Consider the following 24,713-nt stretch of genomic DNA (forward strand, 5'->3'; position numbering starts at 1 on the left):
GCAACCATGACCCCCAAATCTTTTTCAGAGTCACTGCTTCTCAGGAGAGCCCTCATCCTGTCATTTTGGCCTACATTCTTTGTTCCTAGACGTGTACATTTACATTTAGCCATATTAAAATGCATATTGTTTGCCTGTGACCAGGTTAAGAAGCAATCCATAGATTCATAGATTCCAAGGCCAGAAGGGACCATTGTGATTATCTAGTCTGGCCTTCTGTAGAATAAAGGTCAGAAAACTTCCCAAAAATAATTCCTAAAGCAGATCCACCAAATCGTTCCAGTGGTTAAATACTCCCACTGTTGAAAATGTATGCCTTATTTCCAGCCTGAATTTGTCTATCTTAAACTTCCAGCCACTGGATTGTGTTATAGATCGCTCTGTATCAGTGACCTGTCCTCTTAATTATTTACCACTCTTCCAATTTTTATGTTGTCTGAAAACTTTATCAATGATGAATTTATGTTTTTTTTCAGGACATTGATAAAAATGTTAAATAGCATAAGGCCAAGAACCAATCCCAGTGGACCACGTTAGAAACACACCCATTCCATGATTCCCTGTTCATAATCGCATTTTGGGACCTACCAGTTAGCAAGTTTTTAATCCATTAGATGTGTGCCATGTTAATTTTATATCACTCTAGTTTTTTAATCAAAATGTTGTGTGGTACCAAGTGAATCGCCTTACAGAAGTCTAAGTAGATTACATCAACACTATCACTTTCACTAACCAAACCCGTAAGCTCATTAAAAAAATACATCTCAGGCCATCTCAGCCAGAATGGTTAAGTCTGTGTCACATGTCACAGAGCACTGACACACTGCTACTCCCCAGGAGTTTCAATATTTCAAGACAGGTGCTGCGTCATATTCAAGAACCCACTAAAGCAGAAAATCCAGTCCTCTGGCAAAGAACCTACACAAAGCCTCCCATATACACCACAGCCCTATGCAGGTGCAAGGCCAAACAGCCTGCTGACTGCAGAAATTTTTTAGTGAAGTGCTGTTCAGAGGAGTGTTGTATGCAAAGGACACCTCCTTGCTTCTCGGCCCTGTCCTGTGGGGTATGACTGCCAGAGTGCTAGGAGATACTTGCATCACTTGAAACCCCTGCTTAAGCTCAGATGAACACAGCAGGGGTGTTGAATGCCAGTGCAAGAGCTTGAAGTCAGCTCAGAAATAAGGCGAATGGCACACTGGACTGTGCTTCATGGGCCAGCCTATCAAAGGCCTGGGCACCAAGTAAACTAGCTTGGACTACAACATCCTTCTTGAACTATGGACACCAGTTTGGGGGGAGGGATAGCTCAGGGGTTTGAGTATTGGCCTGCTAAACCCAGGGTTGTGAGTTCAATCCTTGAGGGGGCTACTTAGGGATCTGGGGCAAAATCAGTACTTGGTCCTGCTAGTGAAGGCAGGGGGCTGGACTCAATGACCTTTCAAGGTCCTTTCCAGTTCTAGGAGATGGGATATCTCCATTAATTATTATTTTATTATTATACAATCAGGCAAGGGAGTATCCATGGGGACAGGACCAGCACTGCACTGACTGGGGGAGCATGAGCAGGGGGCCAGGTGTAGCCACACATACATAGAGTGGGACTCTCCTCCCCCTCAGTGCACAGCTGCACCATGTTAGCAGGCAGGCATGCTGCCTGCCCTACTCTGGGCCATCCATCTTAGTAGCTGGTAGCCTCACAATCTGTGCAGAGGGGGTGGCTCTCCATCAGAGATGCTGGAACAGGGGTGGGCCAGGGGACCATGGCCCCATCACTTTTAAAAGTGGGAGGTTGAGTGACAGGGGGGCATGGTGGAGAGGAGCAAGCAGGCAGAGAGGAGCGAGCAGAGGGCGTGGTCTTGGGGGGGAAGAGTTGGCCCAGGAACAAGGCCTTGCAGGAAGAGGCGGCGCGAGGGCAGGGGCTCAGGGAGAAGGGGTGGTGCAAGAGCAGGGCCTTGGAGGGATAGGGCAGCACAGGGGGCAGGGCCACGGTTCGGGCACCAGTGGCCCCCCACTTTTAGAGAGCTTCCACCGCTCCTGCTCTCCATTCTCCAGGTACTGCTGCATCCCAGCCAACCAGCCAGTGGAGGGGGAGGGTGCCCATACACCAGTAAGTCACCTTCTCTAGGGAGCCCACCAGGACATGCCATCAGAAAGCAACAACGCTGAGACTCTTGCCTCTGAGCCTACATATTGTCTAAAGGATGCAGCTCTTCATGCATGGTTTCCAACCCCGGGCCGTCTGGACTTGTTCTCTCCAGAGACCCCTCATGCCTGCTCCCTCCTACCCTATCTCAAAAGGTGCTGGAGATGGTGTAGACCAAAATACTTCTCCAGCAAAGGGAGGCGTGTGGGATGGACACACACACACACAAACACAAAAGCCATGCTTCAATGCCTTTGTGATGCTAACAGACCAAGTGTCAGCTCATGCCAAAGCCCCTAGGTCTCACTGAACACAGAGATTCATAGCTGGAAACCATTTTGGCTCACCTGTGGGTTAACATTGTTAAAACAGGTATTAGATTTATAAGAATGTGTTTAGTCTTAATTAAATGCTTGTAGGACACTGCATGTATTAATCTTTCTTATAATGTCTGTACTCCATGTTATAAGGTAATATTTGTTCTGTAACTATAAAAACTGTTTCTCTGAAACTATAAACCCCCACAGTCAGGAGAGATGCATTACCAAGTGTGAAATATTAGTTTACTACAAAAGGTGTCATCTCCTCTCCAACAAAAGAAGGCCCATAGATGCCAGACAAGCCATGGTAGAACATCAGGGACAAAAGACTTTGTTGATTGCTTTCTCCCCCCCCCCCCTCCTCCCCGCCCCTGAAAACGAAATGTGCACAAACACTCATCCCATCAGTTTCAAATCTGGGAGAAAGGAATAAAAATCCCTGTCAAAAATAAATTATTATCCCTATGCTGCTTGGATTTCAGGGAGAGGGCTAGACTTCCAAACATAAGCAAGGGATTCCCAGGTGTTTAGCCTGGTTAGCCCTAAAGGACATAGAGAGCATGCACATTAGCAGCTTACATTACTTTTTGGAAGCTAAGACTGTAACTCATTGGTGTGTGCAAGTTTACCCGCTTTAACCTTGTAAATAACAATGATTCCTTTGTCTCCGCCATCCAGATTGCCATCCATGAGTGCCAGCGCCAGTTCCGGGACTAGTGCTGGAACTGTTTCAACCTTGAAACCAAGAACAAGACCCCCCATGAGAGTATCATCTTCAGCAGAGGTAAGGGACAGAAAGCCGCCCTCCTCCTCCTCCTCCCAGTCTCTTGGGGCAGTGCTTCTAATGGTCATCCTCTCACTACAGCTAAATACAGCAACCAGGCACATGTGGGTGGCTCTCACACATGCCCAGTGCAGTCCCTTCCATGACTGACCAGGCCAGGGAGCCCCAGTGAAGTGACATGGCTGGGAGCTAGAGAGACAGGTGGAACCACAGGCTCTGTCTGTGTCCAGGAGCCCCAAAACAGAATCCTCTTTATATTCACAACAGACGAGCCCTGCCTCTTCACCACACACCTCAGTGTCTCTGCCCATCCTTTTCCTTTCCTAAATCCCACTTATGCCCAGTGCCTGTTATTCCATAGGATCCCAAGCTTCCTTCAAACTCCAGCCTGACTTCTGCATCCCTCACTCAGCCAAAACTCTCATTGGCCACAATGGGGCTTGTCTCAGGAAGTACTTTGCTTCCCTCCAAAATGCAGCCAGCTCTGTGGGAGTAGCAACTGTTCGGCAGCAATGTTACACAACAATTTAGGACGGGATGTGAACTGGAACATTGTTATCCAATACGAACTGCGGGGAGGGAGGTGGATTTAGGGGGGACCAAATGTAATTCTATACACTGGAATTGGGTGAATACCCCAACTCATCATCTCCAGGCTCAGTTTCTGCAACTCTGTATCTAGGGATGGAGCCACCCGCCTGGAGAAAGCTCCATTGGGTCCAGATGCAGCAGCCTGTCTGTCTTGTTATACACAGTGGGAACTTGAGACGGTCTGGACCTAAACAGAAAAAAACGAAGAGACTGTATAGATACAAATGTCAATGGGAAGAAAAATACAACTGGGTAAAACCTGCCAACGGTGATTCTGGTAAAGTCTTTTGTACTTTGTGCCTGTGTGGATTCGCTATTGGGCATGGTGGCAAAACTGACATAAGGCAGCATGCAGCAATCAACTGGACATAATAAAAGCATACAGGCCAAAGGTGGGACAAATATCCGCAAATTCTTTGTCTCTTCAAACTCCATGACTGCCAAGGGGGTGGCTACGGAACTTCTGAACATCTTCACCCGAGTTGGGGTGCCCCAGGAAATCTTGACAGATCAAGGGACAAACTTAATGTCCTAGATGATCAAGCATCTCTGCCAGTTACTCAAAATCAAGACCTTAAGAACATCTGTATACCACCCCCAAACAGACGGTCTGATAGAGCGCTTTATCCAAACCCTAGAAACAATGCTCCGAAGGTTCGTCCTGATGGATGTCCGGCATTGGGACCAGCTGCTCTCGCCTCTCTTGTTCGCAGTCTGGGAAGTACCCCAGTCTTCCACTGGCTTCTCATCATTTGAGCTTTTATATGTGAGGCAAACCCGCGGGATTTTAGACCTTGTGCGAGAAATGTGGGAAGAGCAACCGTCCCGAGCTAACAACTTGGTACTGTATGTTTTAAACCTGAGGGAGAGGCTTGAGGCCCTAGGCTCGTTCACCATGGAGAACCCCTACATACCCAGGATACCCAAGAAGCGGCCTACAATAAACAGGGGTGTCTCTGGGAGTTTCACCCTGGTGACCAGGTGCTGCTATTGTTGCCCAGTTCAGAATTGAAGCTCCTGGCCCGTTGGCAAGCACTGTATGAGATGATCCGATGTGTAGGGCAGGTGAACTATGAAATCAAGCAACCAGATAAACGTAAGGTACAACAAATCTACCAAATGAACCTGTTAAAACCATGGAAAGCCCAGGAAGGCTTACTAATAGCGCCTTACCCACCAGAGCCTGAACTGGGCCCACAGGCCATGAAGGCCTCAACTCCAGGGATGGTCAAGACTGGGAACAATATAACCCCAGAGCAGAGAGGTCAGGCGCAAAAACTGATCACTGCCTTCTCTTCCGTTTTCTCAACCTGACCAGGGCAAACTCACCTGATAACTCATCATATTCACACGGACCTGGGCATTAAGGTCAGAGAAAACCCGCATCCCCTTCCCCAGAAGCTTAGAGAGACCATGAAAGAAGAACTTCGCTCGATGTTAGCTTTGGGGGGTGATTGAGGAGTTGCTTAGTGACTGGAAGAGCCCCGTGGTACTGGTCCCTAAGCCCGATGGAAGCACCTGCTTTTGCATTGACTTCCATAAGGTCAATGCAGTATCGAAGTTTGATGCCACAGGTTGATGAACTGCTTGACCGTCTGGGCTTTTTCAGTTCCAGACCATGCTCTTTGGTTTGCATGGGGTTCCGGCCACATTTCAGTGGCTAATGGACCGAATTCTCTGCCCCCATAGCAGGTATGCAGCTGCATACCTCGACAACGTGGTAATTTATAGTCGCAACTGGCAACACCATTTGAAACATATGACTTTGGACCTCCAGTCCCTCCAGGAGGCCGGCCTGACAGCGAACCCTGTCAAATGTCACCTTGGGAAGAATGAGACCACCTAGCTCGGGTACACATTGGAAAAGGGCTTGATCCGACTCTTCGTTAGCAAAGTTCAGGCCCTCCAGCTGTGCCCCATGCCATCCTCAAAGAAGCATGTATGCTGATTCCTGGGACTAGCCAGGTATTACTGCCACTTTATCCCAGGATTCTCCTCCATTGTGGCCCCCCCGTCCAACCTCCTCAAGAACAAGAGTCCTAAAAGGATCCAGTGGACCAGAGCCTGTGAAGAGGCGTTTCAAACTCTGAAGGCCCGGTTCTCTCAGGCACCCATCTTGTAAAGCCCTGACTTCGCCAAGGAGTTTTTGTTACAAAGAGACGCCACAGACGTGGGCCTAGGAGCTGTTCTATCGCAGGGAGTCGGGGGCGATGAACACCCCATCCTATATATTAGCAGGAAGCTATTCCCGCGAGAGAAGACCTATTCTGTAATTAAGAAAGAAGTCCTGGCGGTAAAATGGGCCATGGATTCACTCCATTATTATCTTCTGGATGCGCACTTCATTCTCGTTACCGACCATGCCCCCCTCCGCTGGCTCCATGCCATGAAGGACACAAATCCCCGAGTCATGAGGTGGTACCTTTCCCTCCAGCCCTTCTCCTTCTGCATCCAGCACCAGGCCGGGAGAGCCCATCTGAATGCAGACTTCTTTTCATGGGATGGTAGAGAGCAATTGGAGGGGGGACAGATCCCAAAGGGAGTCATGAGGTGAGGGATGTGTGATGGAGCAGAGAGACTGCAGCCAGGCACAGCAGGGGTTAAGGAACACCTGTGGGTTCAGCTAGCCCTGCCCTGTTATACCTTCAGCCAATGCTAGGCCTGGAGGGGGGAGAAAAGAAGGGAGCCTGGCTCAGTCAGGGGCTGACTGGCAAAGAGGCAGGAGCCGTGTTTTCCCCAGGAATTGAAATGGTGGGGGGGTGTTTGAATTTACAGGGAGGTAGGGATTCGGGGCCAATGAGGGGTGAGACTGTGAGGGTGAAGGTGGGCTGTATGGCATCATAGTAAAAACTGAAAAATGTTTCATGACCATTTTATTAGATTTAACTCATGTTTTAAAATCATCACACAAATTAAAGTTGGCTACTCAAGCCTTCTGTGAAGCACTACATCTACATCCTTGTTGGTTTCTTGTTATAATTTTGTGCAACTCTGTTAATGAACTTCTTGAATGCAATGTGTTCATCTTTGGTGGCTTCTCCTGTGTCTGGTACTTCCATTCCTTCAATTGATATGCTCATTAGTTCATTCACATGATCAGGCAGAAGGCGACTTCTTTCATAACACAAAATTCTATTAAATGATGAAAAAGAACACTCAACTGTAACTGTTGTGACTGGGAGTAGCAAGAGATGAATTCCTACTTCTTTCATCCCAGGAAACATAGCATAAAGATTGGGTCAAGCCACTAGTGATGATAAAAAAGAAGTTGAAGTCAAATCTTCATTCATTTGTCGTATGATATTCCACTCTGTGTTCAAATTCTCTATTCTGTCCTGAGCATGTGGAAGCCCCATTGATGGTAGTGCCTCACTCCACTCAACTGTCAGTGTTTTATAGGACAGGGATCTGTAAAACCTAGGTAGAGGTTGAGTAGAATCTAGAAGTCACTGTTGTAGATTTTTAAGAATCAAGTCTGTGTACTTTTTCAGTTGTCTTAAACACTTCTTGTCCTCTTCACTTAAGGATTCAATATAAATGCCTTCATTAGTCAACTTCTGGACTGAAGTTTTTGCTTCTTTCAGTACTTTTTCAATGGATAGCTCTCTGATTGATTCAAATGTAGCTTCTATTGCTGGACAAAGATTTACTACTGTTGTAGCAGATGCCTGGACGGCATTGTTTAATGACCCAAGTGGTTTCAACAGCAGACTTACAAGAGAGAGAATGGTCTTCTCTGAATGTAGTAGCAAAAGTAATCCACCAGCCTCACTACTTAGATCCATCCCATCTTGGTAGATACTTCCCAAAGCCAGTAATAATGGCTGGAGTAATTTTAAGACAACAGCCAAGGATTGCTCATGAGAAAGCCAGAGGATTTTCCCAGATTGGGCTAATTTGAACTTCAGTCCCAGTGTATCTTCTATATTTTCCAAGATATTCAGTCTTTTTGGACTCTTGCTGAAAAAAGAATATAATGAAGACATTAAATTTATAGCTTTTTAAATGTCTTTTGAAGAGTCTGCAGCTTGTACTAGCATTAGTTGGAGTAGATGGCCTCTGCAGTGTGTATAGGAGACATTAGGGTTACACTTTTCTCTGAGCAAAATTTGTACTCCACTATGTCTTCCAGAGCAGCTCCATCAAATGCACAAGCAGCCATCTATTTGGGGTCCAGTTGACAAGCATTTAACTCTTCTAAGATGTGGGTTGTCACAGATGCAGCCAATGTGTCTTCTATAACTTGAACATCTAGAAATGCATCTACTGGCCTACCACTGACATCAAGATAACGTACACAATGACTTAATACTTGATGCCCTTTGCATCAGTGCATTCATCAGCCATGTATGCAAATGTTTTGAATATGGTGAGAGAGTTCTTCACTTTTTCAACTGTTGAGTCTTTCACTGTTGCACCACATGCTTCTAGCCAGTCAGTTGAGTTACTTGCAGAAAGCTAGTGAGCATTTGCTGGTCTTGTTCGGAACCAGTGTTCAACTTCAGGATGAACAAGTGACGATGCACTTAACATTGGCCTCCAGTTTGTAGTATGTGGTATCTCTTGCTTAAATAGGAAGTATGATGCCACAGCCATGTTTGTTCGCATGAACTGTGTTGTGTCTCCAGCATTCTTAACAGCCTCATTAACACTCACCGGTGTTGTCCTTGGTCAATGGAGACTCAGAGTTCAGAGGTGCTTTCACATGAGTTCACCTCCCAGGTGGGGGCAAGAAGGCACCTTGCTCGTTCCTCCAGCTGCTCACTGTTTGGTCTGGTCACTGTTGTTCGTTGTGCCACCGTTCACTCCATCGCTCTGTTGCCAATGGCCCTGTGCCATCACCTTCTGCTGCCACCTGCCACTGTGACCTCTGCGAGTTGGTCTCTTGAGGTTCCACTCTGCTCTCAGTGATTTCAGCTGAGCTCTCAGTGGGGGGAACCTTGCTGCTAGTGCAGACTGGGCCGTCTCTTCTACAGAAACACTGTCCCACAGCAGGTCTAAGCACTAAGGGTACGTCTACACTTACCTCCGGGTCCGGCGGCAGGCAATCGATGTTCTGGGATCGATTTATCGCGTCTGGTCTAGACGCGATAAATCGATCCCGGAAGTGCTCGCCGTCGATGCCGGTACTCCAGCTCGGCGAGAGGAGTACGCAGCATCGACGGGGGAGACTCCCTGCCGCGTCTGGACCCGCGGTAAGTTCGGATTAAGGTACTTCGAATTCAGATATGTTATTAACGTAGCTGAATTTGCGTACCTTAGTCCGAAGTGGGGGGTTAGTGTGGACCAGGCCTTAGACCTGATTATCAGTGATTTCAGCTGTAGTGGTTGTAACGGAGCACCCCATAAGTCTTTATAAAAATATGCTTATAAATGTATATATAACGTAACTAGAATATGTTTTATGCTACATATGCCATGTAACATATCTCAGTAAAGGTTATGATCTACTAAATCTATTAATCCTATTTGTATGCATGTATCATTTTTGTATTCGAAGTTAATAATATTGGCAGTGTACTGGCTTAAATTTTAAGTAGCCTTTGTAAAGCATTTGATCAGCTTCTTAAGAAAGAAATGTGCAAATTAAGTGCCCAATCAAGAAGCACTTAAGGAACAATGAATCTTGGGAGGCTCCAATCCACATAAGAAGTCTACATGAGAATGTTCAAGGTAGCAAGTAAGCAATGGCTGCTGCCTGTAAAAACTGTAAAAACTACGATACCCACACAAGGAAATAAAGAAACAAATCAACAGAGCCAGACGTGTACCCAGAAGCCTCCTGCTACAAGACAGGCCCAGAAGAGAAACCAACAGAACTCCACTGGCCATCACCTACTGTCCTCAGCTTAAACCTCTCCAAGGCATCATCAGTGATCTACAGCCCATCCTGGACAATGATCCCTCACTTTCACAGACCTTGGAAGGCAGGCCAGTCCTCACCCACAGACAATCTGCCAACCTTAAGCATATTCTCACCAGCAACCACGCACCGCACCATAACAACTCTAACTCAGGAACCAACCCATGCAACAAACCTCGATGCCAACTCTGCCCACATATCTACACCAGCAACACCATCACAGGACCTAACCAGATCAGCTACAACATCACCGGCTCATTCACCTGCACGTCCACCAATGTTATATATGCCATCATATGCCAGCAATGCCCCTCTGCTATGTACATTGGCCAAACTGGACAGTCACTACGCAAGAGGATAAATGGACACAAGTCAGATATCAGGAATGGCAATATACAAAAACCTGTAGGAGAACACTTCAACCTCCCTGGCCACACAATAGCAGATGTAAAGGTAGCCATCTTACAGCAAAAAAACTTCAGGACCAGACTCCAAAGAAAAACTGCTGAGCTCCAGTTCATTTGCAAATTTGACACCACCAGATCAGGATTAAACAAAGACTGTGAATGGCTATCTAACTACAGAAGCAGTTTCTCCTCCCTTGGTGTTCACACCTCAACTGCTAGCAGAGCACCTCACCCTCCCTGATTGAACTAACCTCGTTATCTCCATACTGGTTTATACCTGCCTCTGGAGATTTCCATTACTTGCATCTGAAGAAGTGAGGTTCTTACCCACGAAAGCTTATGCTCCCAATACTTCTGTTAGTCTCAAAGGTGCCACAGGACCCTCTGTTGGAAATAAGGTGTAAATTTTTAATAGTGAGAGCAATTAACCATTGGAACAACTTACCAAGGATGGTGGATTCTCCATCACTGGCAATGTTTACATCAAGATTGGGTGTTTTTCTAAAAGATCTGCTCTAGGAATTAGTGTAGGAAAGCTCTTTGGTCTGTGCTGTACTTGAGGTCAATCTAGATGATCACAATGGTCCCTTCTGGCCTTAGGCCATGTGTACACTAGCACTTATGTCTGCAAAACATTTGTTGCTCAGGGGTGTGAAAAAACACCCTCTGAGTCAGGGCCGGCTCCAGGCACCAGCAAAGGAAGCAGGTGCTTGGGGCAGCCAATGGAAAGGGGTGGCATGTCCGGGTCTTTGGCAGCAATTTGGCAGTGGGTCCCTCAGTCCCTCTCTTCCTCTTTGAGCTGCCGCCGAAGTGCCGCCGAAGAGAAAGAGAGGGAATGAAGGCCCCACCGCCAAATTTCCACCGAAGAATGAAGCAGCATGATTGAGTTGCCTCCGAAGTGCCACCGATTGGCTTTATCTTTTTTTTTTTTCCCCCGCTTCGCCGCTTGGGGCGGCAAAAAGGCGGAGCCAGCCCTGCCCTGAGTGACTTAAGTTTTGCCAGCATAAGCCCTCGCCTGCACAGCACTATGTTGGCAAGAGACGCTCTCCCGGTGACACAGCTACCACAATTCATTGAGCTGGTTTTATTATGTCGACGGGAGAGCTCTTTCCCGTCGGGATAACGTGACTATACGAGCGATCTTACAGTGGCCCAGCTGTATCGGTACAGTTGTGCTGCTGTAAGCTTGTAAGTGGAAACATGGCTTTAGAATGTTTGAATCTCTGGTGAGCAGCCCTACCACATATGACCAGCCGAGATACATGCACAGCTGTGGGAAATGAGGGCCTTGGGCACACTTATGTGCTTGGCAATAGGCTGTGTGTCAGAGGGAGAGTTTGAGGAACTTGGTGTGTTTGTACCTAACAGCCATAACATAATCTGTGAGAGACAAATTGTTTTTCTCCCCAATAAATGAATTGCCAACCACATCTTTACCTAACAGGTTCTCATTTACAAATATGTGAACAACAAAAAGCAGAGCAATATTTGCCTGATTCATAGATTTCAAAACAGTGTGACAATCTGGCACCCAGGACTGAAATTTAAATTGCTGCAACATTAAAATTGAAGGGAAAACATTTGGCCTCATTAAATCCATGTACCAGTCCATCAAATACAGGATAAAAATGAACAGGAAAGGAGACCTTTAAGCCAGAATGGGGAGTAAGAAAGGAATGTAACAGCATGGCCTTCTTCAATCTGGCTCACCAGCCTCACTGGAACCGTCCCCAGAATCTGAGTCTCCTACAAAATAACTCAGAGATCAAGTGCCTGCTGGGTGCTGATGACTGATCACACTGGCACCTACACTGGTCTATGGAGAAACTGACACTTTCTAGAAACCTGCTGCTTGGAACAAACATCAGGACATTTCAGGAACAGCCCAGAAGCAACCAAAACAGAGTAAAATTTTATTACATATCTGGCATCAGAATCCAACCCATTCTACTATATGGGAGTGAACTCTAGGGCCTGACTTCAACCACACCCTATGGCAGTGGTTCTCAAACTGTGGGTCCCGACCCCCTTTGAATGGGGTAACCAGGGCTGGCTTAGACTTGCTGGGGCCTGGGGCTGAAGCCTGAGCCCCACTACGCAGGGCCAAAGCCAAAGCCCGAGGGCTTCAGCCCTGGGTGGCAGGACTCAAGTTTCAGGCCCCCTGCCTGGGGCTGAAACCCTTGAGTTTCAGCTTTGGCCCTCCTGCCTGGAGCGGTGGGTCTCGGACTTTGGCCCTCCACCCAGGGAAGTGGGGCTTGGGCGGACTCAGACTTTGGTCTCCCCTCCTGGGGTTGTGAAGTAATTTTTGTTGTCAGAAGGGGGTCACAGTGCAATGAAGTTTGAGAACCCCTGCTCTAGGGTCACTGGAATAAAACCCCAGCAGAAGCCCTGCCTCTGTAGGTCTGCAAGTCCTCTGTGGCTACTGAGCCCCACTGGGCAGGCTCCCCCTGCTCATCAACATAAAGACAAGCACATTCAACTTCTGGTGCCACCTCAATCAAAGTAGCAAATGCTCCAATCTGCACAAAGTAAAAGAGTCAAAAACTAAATCCAAATGAAAATATCCATCCTCACACATCATTGCTCCGTGCTCAACAGCTCCCACCTCCAACCAGCAGAGGAGCTCAAGATGTCAGCCCAGCCCCTGCAACACCAATCTATGAGGCACTGGAAAGAACAGATCAAATCAGCAACAAAGGGGACTGGGACAGCTCCCTGTACAGAACTCTCATGAGCAGAGACCTCGCAGGTGACCTTTTGCAAAATGACAGCCAACTTTCGCTCTTAGGTACAGAATCAGTGACCACATGCTGGAGGTGAGACTGGGAAGTCCAAAGCAGAGAGCAGCAACTTTGCAGTCAAGGGGACAGAGCAGAGATTGAGACAGAGAAACATGTTCTACTCCAATGTCCCAAATACCACCAAGTGCACGAAAAATATTTCCTCAAACCATCAGGAACCACCCAGTCTACCTCATCAGCGAGTAAGGAGGAAAAACTGTGCCTGGCCCTGGGAGAAAGTAGAGAGATGGCACCAAGTGACGGAGCACTCTGCTCCCAGATCAAGACTGGATAGCACTGACAAAAGGACGCAGCTCAGACTACACATGCAGTGTGTGTCCTCATCCTGAGGGATCGCCCCATCTATGATGGAACCCCGAATTTACTTGTTTTACATTGGGGCAACACTTGTCCCACTCACCCAGCCACTAAGGTCTCATTGAACCGACCTGAGCTCGTGTTGGCGCAGAGTGCAATCAGCAGGGGTGTGCAGTGGCGGTAGGTGTGACTGTCTGGGTGGAAAGGAAGGAAAGGCTCCTCGCTTGTCACTTTCTGTTAGTTCTTAACAAAGTGGGGCGGGCGACGGCGAGGTCACAGGGCCCCCCATCCTAATGCGGAGGTGGGGGCGAGGGTACAGGCCTCCCCATCCTATCTAATGCAGTGGGGGGGAGTAAGGGAGCAGGGCTGTCCACATCCTAGCTAACACAGCGGAGAGGGGAGGGGTGACCAGGCCTAGGGAAGGCCAGGGGGCATCAGGGCTAGGGGGAGAGGGGGCTAGGGGTAGCAGCGAGGACTGTGGACCACGAGAGGAGAGAGGACCAGGACTTCCAGGGGTGGGGGACTCTAGGGAGCAGGAGGGGCTGGGGTACTGGGGCAGAGGGAGCTCGAGGGAGCCCAGGGGGGTCCAGGGATACCAGACTGGGGGCCTGGTACCTGGGCTGGGGGGGGGGACTCTAGGGAGCGGAGGGAGCTGGGCATACCAGGGCTGGGGGGCCAGGTTACTGAGGGCTCTAGGGGCAGAGGGGCTGAGGTACCAGGGCCAAGATGGCTCTAGGGGGCAGGGGCCAGGCCAGGGATACGAGAGTTGGGGGATCTAGGGGGTGTGGGTTATCAGTGGGGTCTAGGGGATGGGGTACCAGGGCTGGAGGTACTAGGGGGCAAGAGGCTGGGTCTGGGAGGTTCTTGGGAGCAGGTGGCCGGGTTACCAGAGGACTCTAGGGGGTGGAGGGACCGGGTCTGGGGGGCTCTAGGAGGTGGGGGTGGGTTACTAGGGAATGGGGGACCTGGGGTGGGGGGGGCTCAGCTGGGAATACCAGGAAGGGGGCTCTAGGAGGCAGGGGACTAAGGGTACCTGGTGTGGGGGGGCTCTAGAGGGCAGGGGGGGCTGGGTCACTAAGGGGTGGGGAGCCAAGCCAGGAAGGAGGGCTCTAAGGGGCGGGGGGCTGGGTTACCAGGGGACTCTAGGGGGCAGGGGGTTAAGCCAGGGATACCCGGGAGGAGGCCTCTAGGGGATGTGAGGAGAGCTCTAGGGGATGGGGGGGGGCAGGTTACCAGGGGTTTCTAACTTCTCGGTGGCAGGGGATACTTGGGGTTGGGAGCTCTAGGGAGCAAGTTACCAGGGGACTCAGGGGCGGGGGTACCTGGGGTGGGGGAGCTCCAGGGGGCAGGGTGGCCGGGTTACCAGGGAACTCGGGGGGGGGAAGGGGGAAGAGAGGCTCTAAGTGTGGGAGGACCGGGTTAACAGAGGGCTCTAGGGGGCGGGGGGCCCGGGGTACCTGGGGGAGGCTCTAGGGGACGGGTGGGGGGCCGAGCCGAGGATACCGGGAAAGGGGGCTCTAGGGAGCGGGGAGTACCTGAGGTTCGGGAGGCGTGAGCCGGAGGGGAGCTCTAGGGGCTTCCTGACTCTAGGTCCACGGAGCCAAACAAGGGACCCAGATCCCGCCCCCTCCCCCGCCGATACCTGCAGCAGCACAACCCGCGGGGCTTCTGACACCGCGTTTCCCGGCAACGGTCTCCCCAGTGACCGAACCAATGCACAAGTGACTCGGGAGACCCGCCCCGTCCCACAGCCCGTCCCACTCCACGTCCCACCCCCACCCCCTTCTCTATAACCCCCTCCCGCGTAACAACCCATACACATCCCACCCCACGCCCCATATACACCAACAGCTATACACTCCACCCCCAATCTCTCCTACATACACTTATTCGCCCCACACCACATACCCCCATCTTCCCCTACATACCCGCAACCCCACATGCCTCCAGCCCCATACACCCCCACACACCACCCTGTCCAGCTGGGGCCTGCCAGCTGTGGTCCCTTTTGGCTTTGGAATCCAAGAATTCTGTTGGGAACTGCTTGGAGGAGACTTTGGGGCCTAAAAGGGTCAGGAAATTTTCCTGTAACCATGTAAGCCAGTCCAAGCTGTCTAAGGCAACCTGGGTTTAATGCTAGTGGGAGGAGAGTGGCCATTTTTAAAAAGAGGGGGAAAAACCCAATAAGAAACCTATCTATTCCCAACAGAACAAGCAACCTTAAAAAAGAGAGAGAGAGAGAGAGAGAGGAAGTCTGTTATATTCATGTTCTTGGGCTCAATGTTGACACTAACACCTACATTGTCAGCAGTCCATGAGACTAGAAGTGGAGTTTGGGTGATGGTGTCACTTGTCCACTGCGATTTGAACTGATATACCCAAACTCATTTCTAGACTGAATCAGACACAGAGTTATTTGGTGAAGTCAGCATATTTGCAAATTGACCACAGGCAGTTTATGATGGAATGCCAATGGAATTCATAGCCACAAGGTGACCAAGAGCTTAGCAGGATAAAAAAGGATTTAAAATTTACATGGCTTAGGAAACCATCCAGATTTAGAATTGTAAGCATTAAAAAACAGGCATGAGTTTTGGAAAAGGGCTAAACCACCACCTCCATCTGTAGAGGGATAGGAAGGAAATTCCCCTATGAACAGATTATCCGTAATTGCCCAGTTCATGCCCAGTTTCTTGCACTTTCCTCTGAAGGAGTTAGTCCTGCACTGTTAGAAGTAGGGTGCTGGACTACAGAGGCCCTGGGTCTGATGTAGTCTGGCAAGTCATGCGTACCTATGTTTTCTCTGAATTTGTTATTCATAGTATTTCTGCGAATTGGTAGTGCAGGAGCAACTCACTGTGACTATTCAGTATTTACAATGTCTTTGCTAGACATTAGACCAGGGTGGGCAAACTTTTTGGCCCTATGGCCATATCGGCTACAGAAACTGTATGGAGGGCCGGGTAGGGAAGGCTGGGGGAGACTATGCCTCCCCAAACAGCAAGGCATGGCCTGGCCACCGCTCCCTATCCAGCCCCCTGGAACCTCAACCCCCCCCTGCTCCCCACCCCTGACTCCTGCATCCTATCCAATCCCCCCTGCTCTCTGTCCCCTGACCATCCCCCCAAGATGCCCATCCCCTATCCAATCTCCCCTGCTCCCCACCCCGACTGCCACCCCTGCCCCCTATCCAACCCTCCCTGCTCTCCTCGCCCCATGTTACCTGTGGGGTGGGGGGAAACGGGGGCTCAGTCCTTTTCCTGTGTGTTTCCCCTGCTCATTTGGCTGCTCTCCCTTGCAATCGGGGAGGGCTCACTCCCTGTCTGGGCTTGGCTGCTGGGGACAGGGGCCAAGCATGCTGGGGGTGGAGAGGGACCGTGGCTTGCTCTGCCCCTGTCCCGGGCAGCAGAGCCCAGGCCCCTTGACTGCCTCCCCAGAACTCCCCCTGCTCCCTGCCCACGCCGCGCTGGAGCACCAGGTCTGGTGGTGCTATAGCTGTGTCGCCTGGCTGGAGCTGCAGCCACGCTGCCAAGGCGCTGGGGGAACTGTGACTGTAAGGGAGGCAGAAGGGGAGGGGCCAGGGGCTAGCCTCCACCCTGTTCACTGCGCTGCAGGGGAATTGGGCTGGCTCCTCTACAAGCCTGTCCTGACCCCGCTCCCTGGCAGGAGCTCGGGGACCAGAGGGAAGTTTCCTGCAGGTCGGATGTGGCCCACGGGCCATAGTTTGCCCCCCTCTGTACTAGACACTGGATTTATAGCTTATTACAACAATCTGTAACCCCCAACCCCTGTTTTTGTCCATGACTAGGGGTATTAATGGGCCACTTAGCACATATTCTAAAGGACTATATAAGGTTAACTGCTTATGCTAAATTATCCGTTTGATTTTGTATTTAACTGTGACACCGAGTACTTTTCACAGACCTGAAGAGCTCTGTGTAGTTGGAAAGTTTATCTAGCACAGCAACGGAAGCTGGTCCAATAAAAAATATTACCTCACCCACAATGTTCCCTCTAATTTTTCCCATTCATGTGCAGAATGAATTTTGTTATGTGCACCAATATGGAGGTGATGTGGGAGGGTGGGGCTGAGAGGTTCGAAGTGTGAGGTGGGGCTCAGGGCTGGGGCAGAGGGTGTGTGTGTGTGGGGGGGTGAGGGCTCTGGCTGGAGTGCGGGCTCTGGGGTGTGGCTGGGGATGAGGGGTTTGGGGTACGGGAGGGGGCTCAGGGCTAGGGTTGGTGTGCGGGGGGGTGAGGGCTGGGAGGTTTGGGATTCAGGTTGCCCAGGGCTGCAGCAGGGAGAGAGGACTCCCTGCATCAGCCCCGGGGCTGGGGAGGTGTCTGGCCCTGCGGCTGTGTGTGTGGGACGTCTGGTCCCGCCACACCACAGCCCTGGGGCTGGGAGGGGGAGAGGTGTCTGGCCCTGCTGCACCACAGGCCCGGGGCTGTGGGAGTTGCCGCAGCCCTGCACACCCCAAGCTCCCCCATCAACACCCCCCATGCCCCCGAGTGCAGTGTGCATGCCTGCACGGCCCTTTGTGGCTTTCTGCACAGCTGTGCACCTTAGAGAGAACGTAGCTCACCCACCTTGTCTCTCTAATATCCTGGGACTGACATGGCTACAACACTGCATGCTGTATTTATAACAAATGGCATGTTGGTTAGCTTTGATTGGACAGATGTGTCACACTATGCTGTTTCTATTCCCTGACAGGTAAAGTGTAACAATCAGATTTGGATACAAACACTCAACTTAAAAGTTCAAAATTTGATTTCTGCAAATATTCTCTAATATAGGTTTAAAATTCATGGTGACTTACGAACAATCCTGCTTGTGAATGTGTTTGCAAGGACCCCACTTCTACACCTCCACCCATGTGTCTCGACACCTGTTCCACCCACAGCCACATTAACTTCAGTGGCACTTTACACAGGAGCAATGACCAGCCAGCTGGATGGAGCTGAAAGATCGGGACATAAAATATTTGTGGAAAACAGAAAAGGGCCACAAATCAAATAAAACAATTTCCATGATTGACTGAGTTGCTCACCTGGCTTAATTCATTATTATTGTATAAATACATGATTGGAATTAGGGACGACTGTGAAGGGGGAGACCCAGAAGAAAGAGTGTGATGCAGTATTAAAGGCAGAAGAAAAACCATGATGGAACAAATCCTGCTGGTCTTACTCTTGCAAGGGATCCCTTGTCTTATGGGGACGCCTTACCTGAGTAAAGCCAGTAGGGTTTGACTAATTTGTACAGGATTATTTTCTGTTGTCCTCTCTATGTTGTATAAATCTCCAACTAAAATCTGAAAGTTTGTAGAGCAAAAAACATTGAGTCAAGATTTTAAATACATATTTTCTTCATAAAGTTCAGTAGAAGCAAAGTATTCTGGTAAAGTACTTTTTATTTATTTACAGTATTTATGTTTTCTATTTGTACATACCTACAGCAACATCAAAAATTATTCACAAAGCTTAACTGAATGTAAAAATGTTATTTCATTGGACATTTGACCTATCAGCTTGATATTATGGAAAAGGTTGACTTTTTCCCCCATGCAGTATCCAGATTGTCTGAGCATTATTTTTAAGTTTTCTGGTACATTTAGGGCCACATTTAAAAAAAAAGTCTCTAAACATGCACACCTAAATTTGCACACTTTTGTGTACAATTTTAGTCATCCAATTTTTTTAACACAAACTCTGATTTGCAGATGTGAGTAGAGGGGCATGCAAAAACTTGAGCACATGAAAATGTGCGCACAAAATATCAGGAGTGTAAATTTAGAGTTCAAGCTCAGGCTATTTTGAAAATTTAGTCCCCACGTGTATATAAAGTTTGACCAAGGAAGTGTTTTCTCAGTGCTACCAAAACTATGGTTCATTTTACTTTTTAAATAAGGCTTTTATTTCTGAGATACTAGATATTTATCAGGTTCTCACATATTCATACTTGCCTCTCTGTGCAGACCCATTACCAAAGACTTGTAGCAATAATAAGAAATGGCCACTCACTTATTGCCATGTCCACATTGGAAAAAAGTGTTAAGTGCTCACTTTTATATGATTTTCAGAGTGGGAAAACAATTACATTAAACTTATATAAAATTGTATTTTCCTTTGCAACCAAATGGTAACAGTTTTACAATACATAACATTCAAACTCTGGGCCAAACTGTGATCGCCTTTTGCTCACACAAATAGTTTCCTTTAAATTAATAGGACTACTAGAAAAGTAAGGCAATTATAACCTGACACTGCTTAGAAATAAAGGATAAAAGTTTGAGATTACATTTGTGAAAACCGATTAGTCAAGTTACAGTCCTATCCTCTTGACCTGAAGCTCAAACTGCAAAAGGAGTTTTTTTAAGGTAGAGTTGAATTCTTCAGTTTGCCCTTTAGTGCTAAGTAGACATAGAGTGTGAGGATTTTGACTCTATTAATGCCATTCCCTAAACTGAAAACCAGAAAGCAGATGGTAAATGTACTGCAGGAGGAAAGTAGAAACCCTGAATTGCAGTCTGGGAGAGCTTCTTGCTGCACTCACTTCTTTCTACACACATTTAACTCCTGAAGCTGAATTCAGTAATAATGTAGGGTCTGATTTTCAGCATAATCTTAAATGGTTTTCCCTTTTTCTGCCCACAATTGAGTGGATATGAATTCTTGCAGATACAATATTTCACCACAATTTAATTACAGGCATAATGTCAGTCATTTAGTAGTCCAAATATCTGACTGCAATGAGGAAGGTAAATGCTGTTTCTACAAATAACTAAAGCCACCATTTTAGGTGCCCACAAATTGTAGGCACACAGACAAAGGCCAGGTTTTGATAACCTGATCCTTTAAATGCAGTAAAATCTGGGCTATTATCCATGTATATGAATTCCTGGATATGTCTGTATATATATTGCTATTATTATAGCAATGTCACTGGGAGATAATTTTCTAATAACGTGTCCATTCTCCTGCAATCTAACCTATTCAGCTAATATTATGGAGAAATATTTATATAGCAGTGAACTGATCTGTATGACCAAACAAGTCCCTTAAGCCATAACTTGCCAGGTCCTTTTGGTATCTTGAAAGTACAAGTCTTGCAACGTGCTACCTGTTTGATGTATCTTGGTGTCACAGTCAGCTGGTGTTCCTTATCACTGAGACAAGCCAATCTTTCAGCAATAATCTCAGCAAGATCTTGGATTTCACAGCAATCGGCTCATTCCCCCAAGCCAGTGCTGATATTACATCCACATATTTCTTTTTGGCAGAAGATCAACAGAACAGTTATACAATTGGTGAGAGTGAGAGTCCACCCTTGTCTTCTAAACATTAAAAAACCCCAAACAATCATTTTGACCCATTCTACTGAGCTGAAAATGACATCAGTACCTGTTGACTGTGGGGCAGTAAAATGCTATCTCTTAGATTTTTTCATAGCACAGAATGTGCTGGCTGTTATTTGAGTCTACTGTATTCCTCAATTTTTCTCTTCAAAAAGGAATATAAGTTAAGCTTAGGTTCAGAAATGCATATGTTTTACTTAAAAACATTCACCTGTTCAAAATTCAAAATAAACTTTATGGGATACAGTGTGTTTTTTTAAATAACATTTCATTCAAACTGTATATAATTCATTAAAGTATTCATACAGCAAACAATGGTTAACCCTTGAAAATGTGTAGAAAAAGATTTTCACACAAAAAAGGAAAACAAAATTCTGAGGTATCACACTCACACATACACCCAAACACACACGCAGGCTGCAGCAAAAGCAGAAAATTATAGGCCCAAAATAAAATGATGATTGATTGTTCTATTAGAGAGTCCAGGTAGCTCAGGAAAAAACACAAAAATAAACCCCCCCACAATAGTCCTCTGAGTAAAGAACTACCTCAAGAAAGTTCAAGTGCATTGGAGACCTGATCACCTAAACTGTTTCTGCAAAGCAGCTCCCTGCACCTGAGAGAAATGCAGCCCAAGGTGACTTGTGCAAATATAAGGAATCAGTTGAGGCTATTTCCTTTTAGTCCTTAAACACACGAGGGGTGTCCAAAGATTCACTTAGTCTTTGATCATGCAAGATACTGCTGGAGTGCTGTCTTCGCCCTGAAATCACAAATATTCCATTAGCCATTGAATCTGGACTTCAAAAAACAAACACCCACTGGAGATTCATGGTTAACATTTATCCCAGATGACATTTTGTGCACAAGGCTAGTGTGTGAGGGAGGAACTGTTAGTGTGGCAATAAAAGGCTAAACTATTAATACGTTAAGATGGCAAAGCCTGAAGTTTCTCAGCAAAAGTAGACCCTAATGCCATTTGTGCTGTTTTCTTCGGCTAGGAGGAAAACTCTTTTATGCTACATGAGCAATGAGTAGTGCCAAACAGTCATTAAACCAGATCTAATCCACTGGTCTGGATTGCACCCCAGAATATGACAACATGGAAGGAGTGCATAAGTCCTCTTTGCTCCAGGATTGCACTAGTAGCTCATACTGAGTTGTCTGTCCACTCTCACTCATAGATCCTTTTCAGAGCCATTGCTTTCCAGGAAACAATGCCCCATTCTGTAGGTTTGGGCTGCATTCCTTGTTCCTAGACAAGGCCGGTTCTAGGCACCAGCAAACCAAGCACGTGCTTGGGGCGGCACATTTTCAGGGGCAGCATTCCAGCAACCTTTTTTTTTTTTGTTTTGCGCTTTGGGCGGCAAAAGCCTAGAGACGGCCCTGGCAGCAGCAGCACGTTGTGCCCGGGGGCGCCCTAGGGCCGCTGCAGTTCATGCCGTGGGGGAGCAGCGCCCGCACCTTGTGGCTGGGCCGGGCAGACTCCAAGCAGGCGGACACTTGGGCTGGGGGCCGCCCCGCGGGGCACACGGAGCCACTTGCACGTGCCGCAGGGCGGCCGCCCCCCAGCGCTGCAGCCGGGGCTGGGCGAAGCGGCCCGAGCCGCCCAGGGACTGCAGCAGGGCGGCCAGAAGCAACAGCAGCAGCGGGGCCATAGAGGGCGGGGCGCTTCCATGCGGGGCCAGCGTCCTGCTTTCCGGGGCTCCGCTCCGTCTGGGGCTGCCCTGCCCCGGCTCCTCAGCCCTCTGCCAGGGCGGTCCCCCGGCTCTGCCCTCCTAGGTCCCAGCCGGTCCTGGAGGCGACCCTGGGCTGAGGCGCGGCCTGGGAGCCCCGCTGCTTACCCCGACACTGCCAGTGCCGGACCGGCTGGAGGCGAGGGGGGAGCAGGCAGAGTCAGCACTGGTGGGGGGGAACCCAGGGCTGGGGCAGCAGGGCATGCGGGTGGGGGAGGGCACTGGTGGTGGTGGGGGGGGGTGAGAGCCCAGGGCTCAGGTGGGGGGCAGCCAAAAATTTTTTTGCTTGGGGTGGCAAAAAACCTAGAGCCGGCCCTGTTCCTAGATGTATAACTTTGAACTTGGCTGTATTTAAATGGTCCCTTGAAATATGTAACTACTTATGCTAAACAAACTGTTCCACCTTGTGTTTAGCTGTGACACTAAGTACCTTTCCCAGACCTGAAGAAGAGCTCTGTGTAAGGTTTAAAGCTTGTCTCACCAAACAGAAGTTCATCCAATAAAAGATATTACCTCACCCACCATGTCTCTCTAATATCCTGGGACTGACATGGCTACAACACTGCATACTACTAAAGTTACACATTAAGTCTGCAAGACTGGATAAATTATATTCAAGATTTAAAAAAAAAAAAAAAAAATTAGTTGAGGATCCTGAAACCTCCTTAATTTTTAGTAAAACATGGAATACTGGAAAAGTTCCGGAGACCTGGAAAAGTGCTAATGTTGTGTCAACATGTACTGCTGTTTTTGAGGAGGGAGATGATGTATGAGTGGATAACCATCTTGGTGTCTGTCCTGCCTTAGGACTTGTCATAAATCCTACTTAGCAAGCATTCTTCAAATAAGATGAATATCATATTTTATTCATATGTGGCAGGACTCATCAATGTAAAGGGCCTGTCTTCTGCATGCAGCACTGTCTCATGGATTTTTCTGTAATCCAAATGCTTTCAAAACAAGATTTTTTTTTTAAAAAGCACAGAATTCCCTCTGATCTCTATTTTGGGAGTTCTTTTATACTTACTTGTCACAAAGATTTGGATCTGATGACTGACTCAGTTTGTGTAGAATATCTACTATTCCTATATCTCGTAGTTTATCTTGGCGTTCTTGTGAACCTAAAAAAAATAAATCACAATTATAGGGGATAACATCAAACAAGTGATGTATTAAAAATTATAAAAAAGAATTGGAGACAGGCATGTACTATGAGGGGATATAATATGTGGATGCAAATAAAATGCTGTGCTAAGAAGCCCTTTAAGTCTACTTAACCTATGGCTGCTCTGTCTTTTCCTTTTGGAAGAAGCTACTAAATTTTTTTCCCTTCAATTTTTTCACATGAATAAATGAGAGAAAATTAAAAGGCAAGAATCTTAAGAGATTTTATTATAAAGTAAGGAGTTTGATTCTGACTGGCTTCTTCCTTTCCAACTCTGTCTCTGATACTGGGTGTATTTAGCTAAAAACTGGTTACAGAGAAACTTCTAGCACTCAGAGTACAACACAAGCTAATACAGGAAATCAGAATGCTGGAAATACAGCGTGAAGTTTTACATGCTGAAGTGAGATTTGTTCCTGATGCTCCACATTCGCAAATTACTCAGCAGGAGAGTGGGAGATCAAACTACAAAAATAAGTCTCCTTGTTGAGGAACACCACAGCAGATTTAGAGAATGTAACCACCAATCTAAGAGTCATTCTCCCCCAACGCCATTTCCACTCACACCACCCCCTCCCTAGCACTGCTCCCATCTCCTGCTCTGCAACTCCATGGCCTTCCAACTCCTGATTCACAGGATATGTCTAAACTGCAATGTAAGCCCGAGCTTAGACTCAGGCTCAAGCCCAAACACCCTTCCTGTCTAACACATAATTCTGTCTGATCTGGGCCCAAGCCCAGGACCCTACAGGGGTGAAGGGTTTGAGCCCAGGCCCTGCAATGACTTGGGTCCAAATGCCATCATTCTGCAATGTGGAAACAGCTTGGGCCCGGGCCTCCCAGACTCAAGTCCTGAGAGTCCACCAATGCTATTCAACACTCCCATGGGATGGTGTTCTCTGTGATTTTTATCCCAAGACTGGCCAATCAACTCCCAAGAAATGGAAGCCAGTCCTCTAGGTAAAGTACAGCTGCTCAGCATTTAACCCTTCCATTTTATTCCGACCGCTGAGCCGCAAGCAAAGTGAACCTTCTTCTGAGTTTATAATGGCCACCAACATGTACAAGTCCTTTGCCAAGTGTGCTGCTACGTGGTCACAGGAACATAGTCTGATTTTGGTTAATCAGTGGTGCGAGGTGAGCAAACAGTTTGACTTCAGCAAGAATTCGAGGAATGACCACAAGTACCAGGAAATAGCAAAGAAGCTGGCAGCACTGGGGATTCGCTTGACCGGTTAACCAGTG

At 47.9% G+C, this 24,713-nt stretch overlaps 2 protein-coding genes across 9 annotated transcripts in view; both read right to left on the bottom strand.

The window, feature by feature from the left end:
- NME9 (NME/NM23 family member 9) overlaps window positions 1–14,879 on the bottom strand; it is a 38,317-nt gene extending 23,438 nt beyond the window's left edge. The window contains exon 1 of the mRNA XM_054038811.1: window positions 14,852–14,879. The gene's annotated coding sequence lies outside the window, so the exon portion shown is untranslated. The remainder of the gene's footprint in view (window positions 1–14,851) is intronic.
- A 3,732-nt stretch (window positions 14,880–18,611) lies between these two features.
- Window positions 18,612–24,713, bottom strand: part of ARMC8 (armadillo repeat containing 8) — a 206,968-nt gene continuing 200,866 nt past the window's right edge. For all 8 annotated transcript variants that reach the window (XM_054039451.1, XM_054039456.1, XM_054039457.1 and 5 more), the window contains 2 exons: window positions 23,331–23,424; window positions 18,612–21,330 (listed from right to left, as the gene is read on the bottom strand). In XM_054039451.1, the coding sequence (XP_053895426.1) occupies window positions 21,297–21,330; window positions 23,331–23,424 (128 nt within the window). In that variant the 3' untranslated portion in view covers window positions 18,612–21,296. The remainder of the gene's footprint in view (window positions 21,331–23,330; window positions 23,425–24,713) is intronic.

The sequence above is a fragment of the Malaclemys terrapin genome, chromosome 9, assembly GCF_027887155.1.
Source record: "Malaclemys terrapin pileata isolate rMalTer1 chromosome 9, rMalTer1.hap1, whole genome shotgun sequence".
Classification (NCBI taxonomy): Eukaryota; Metazoa; Chordata; order Testudines; family Emydidae; genus Malaclemys; species Malaclemys terrapin.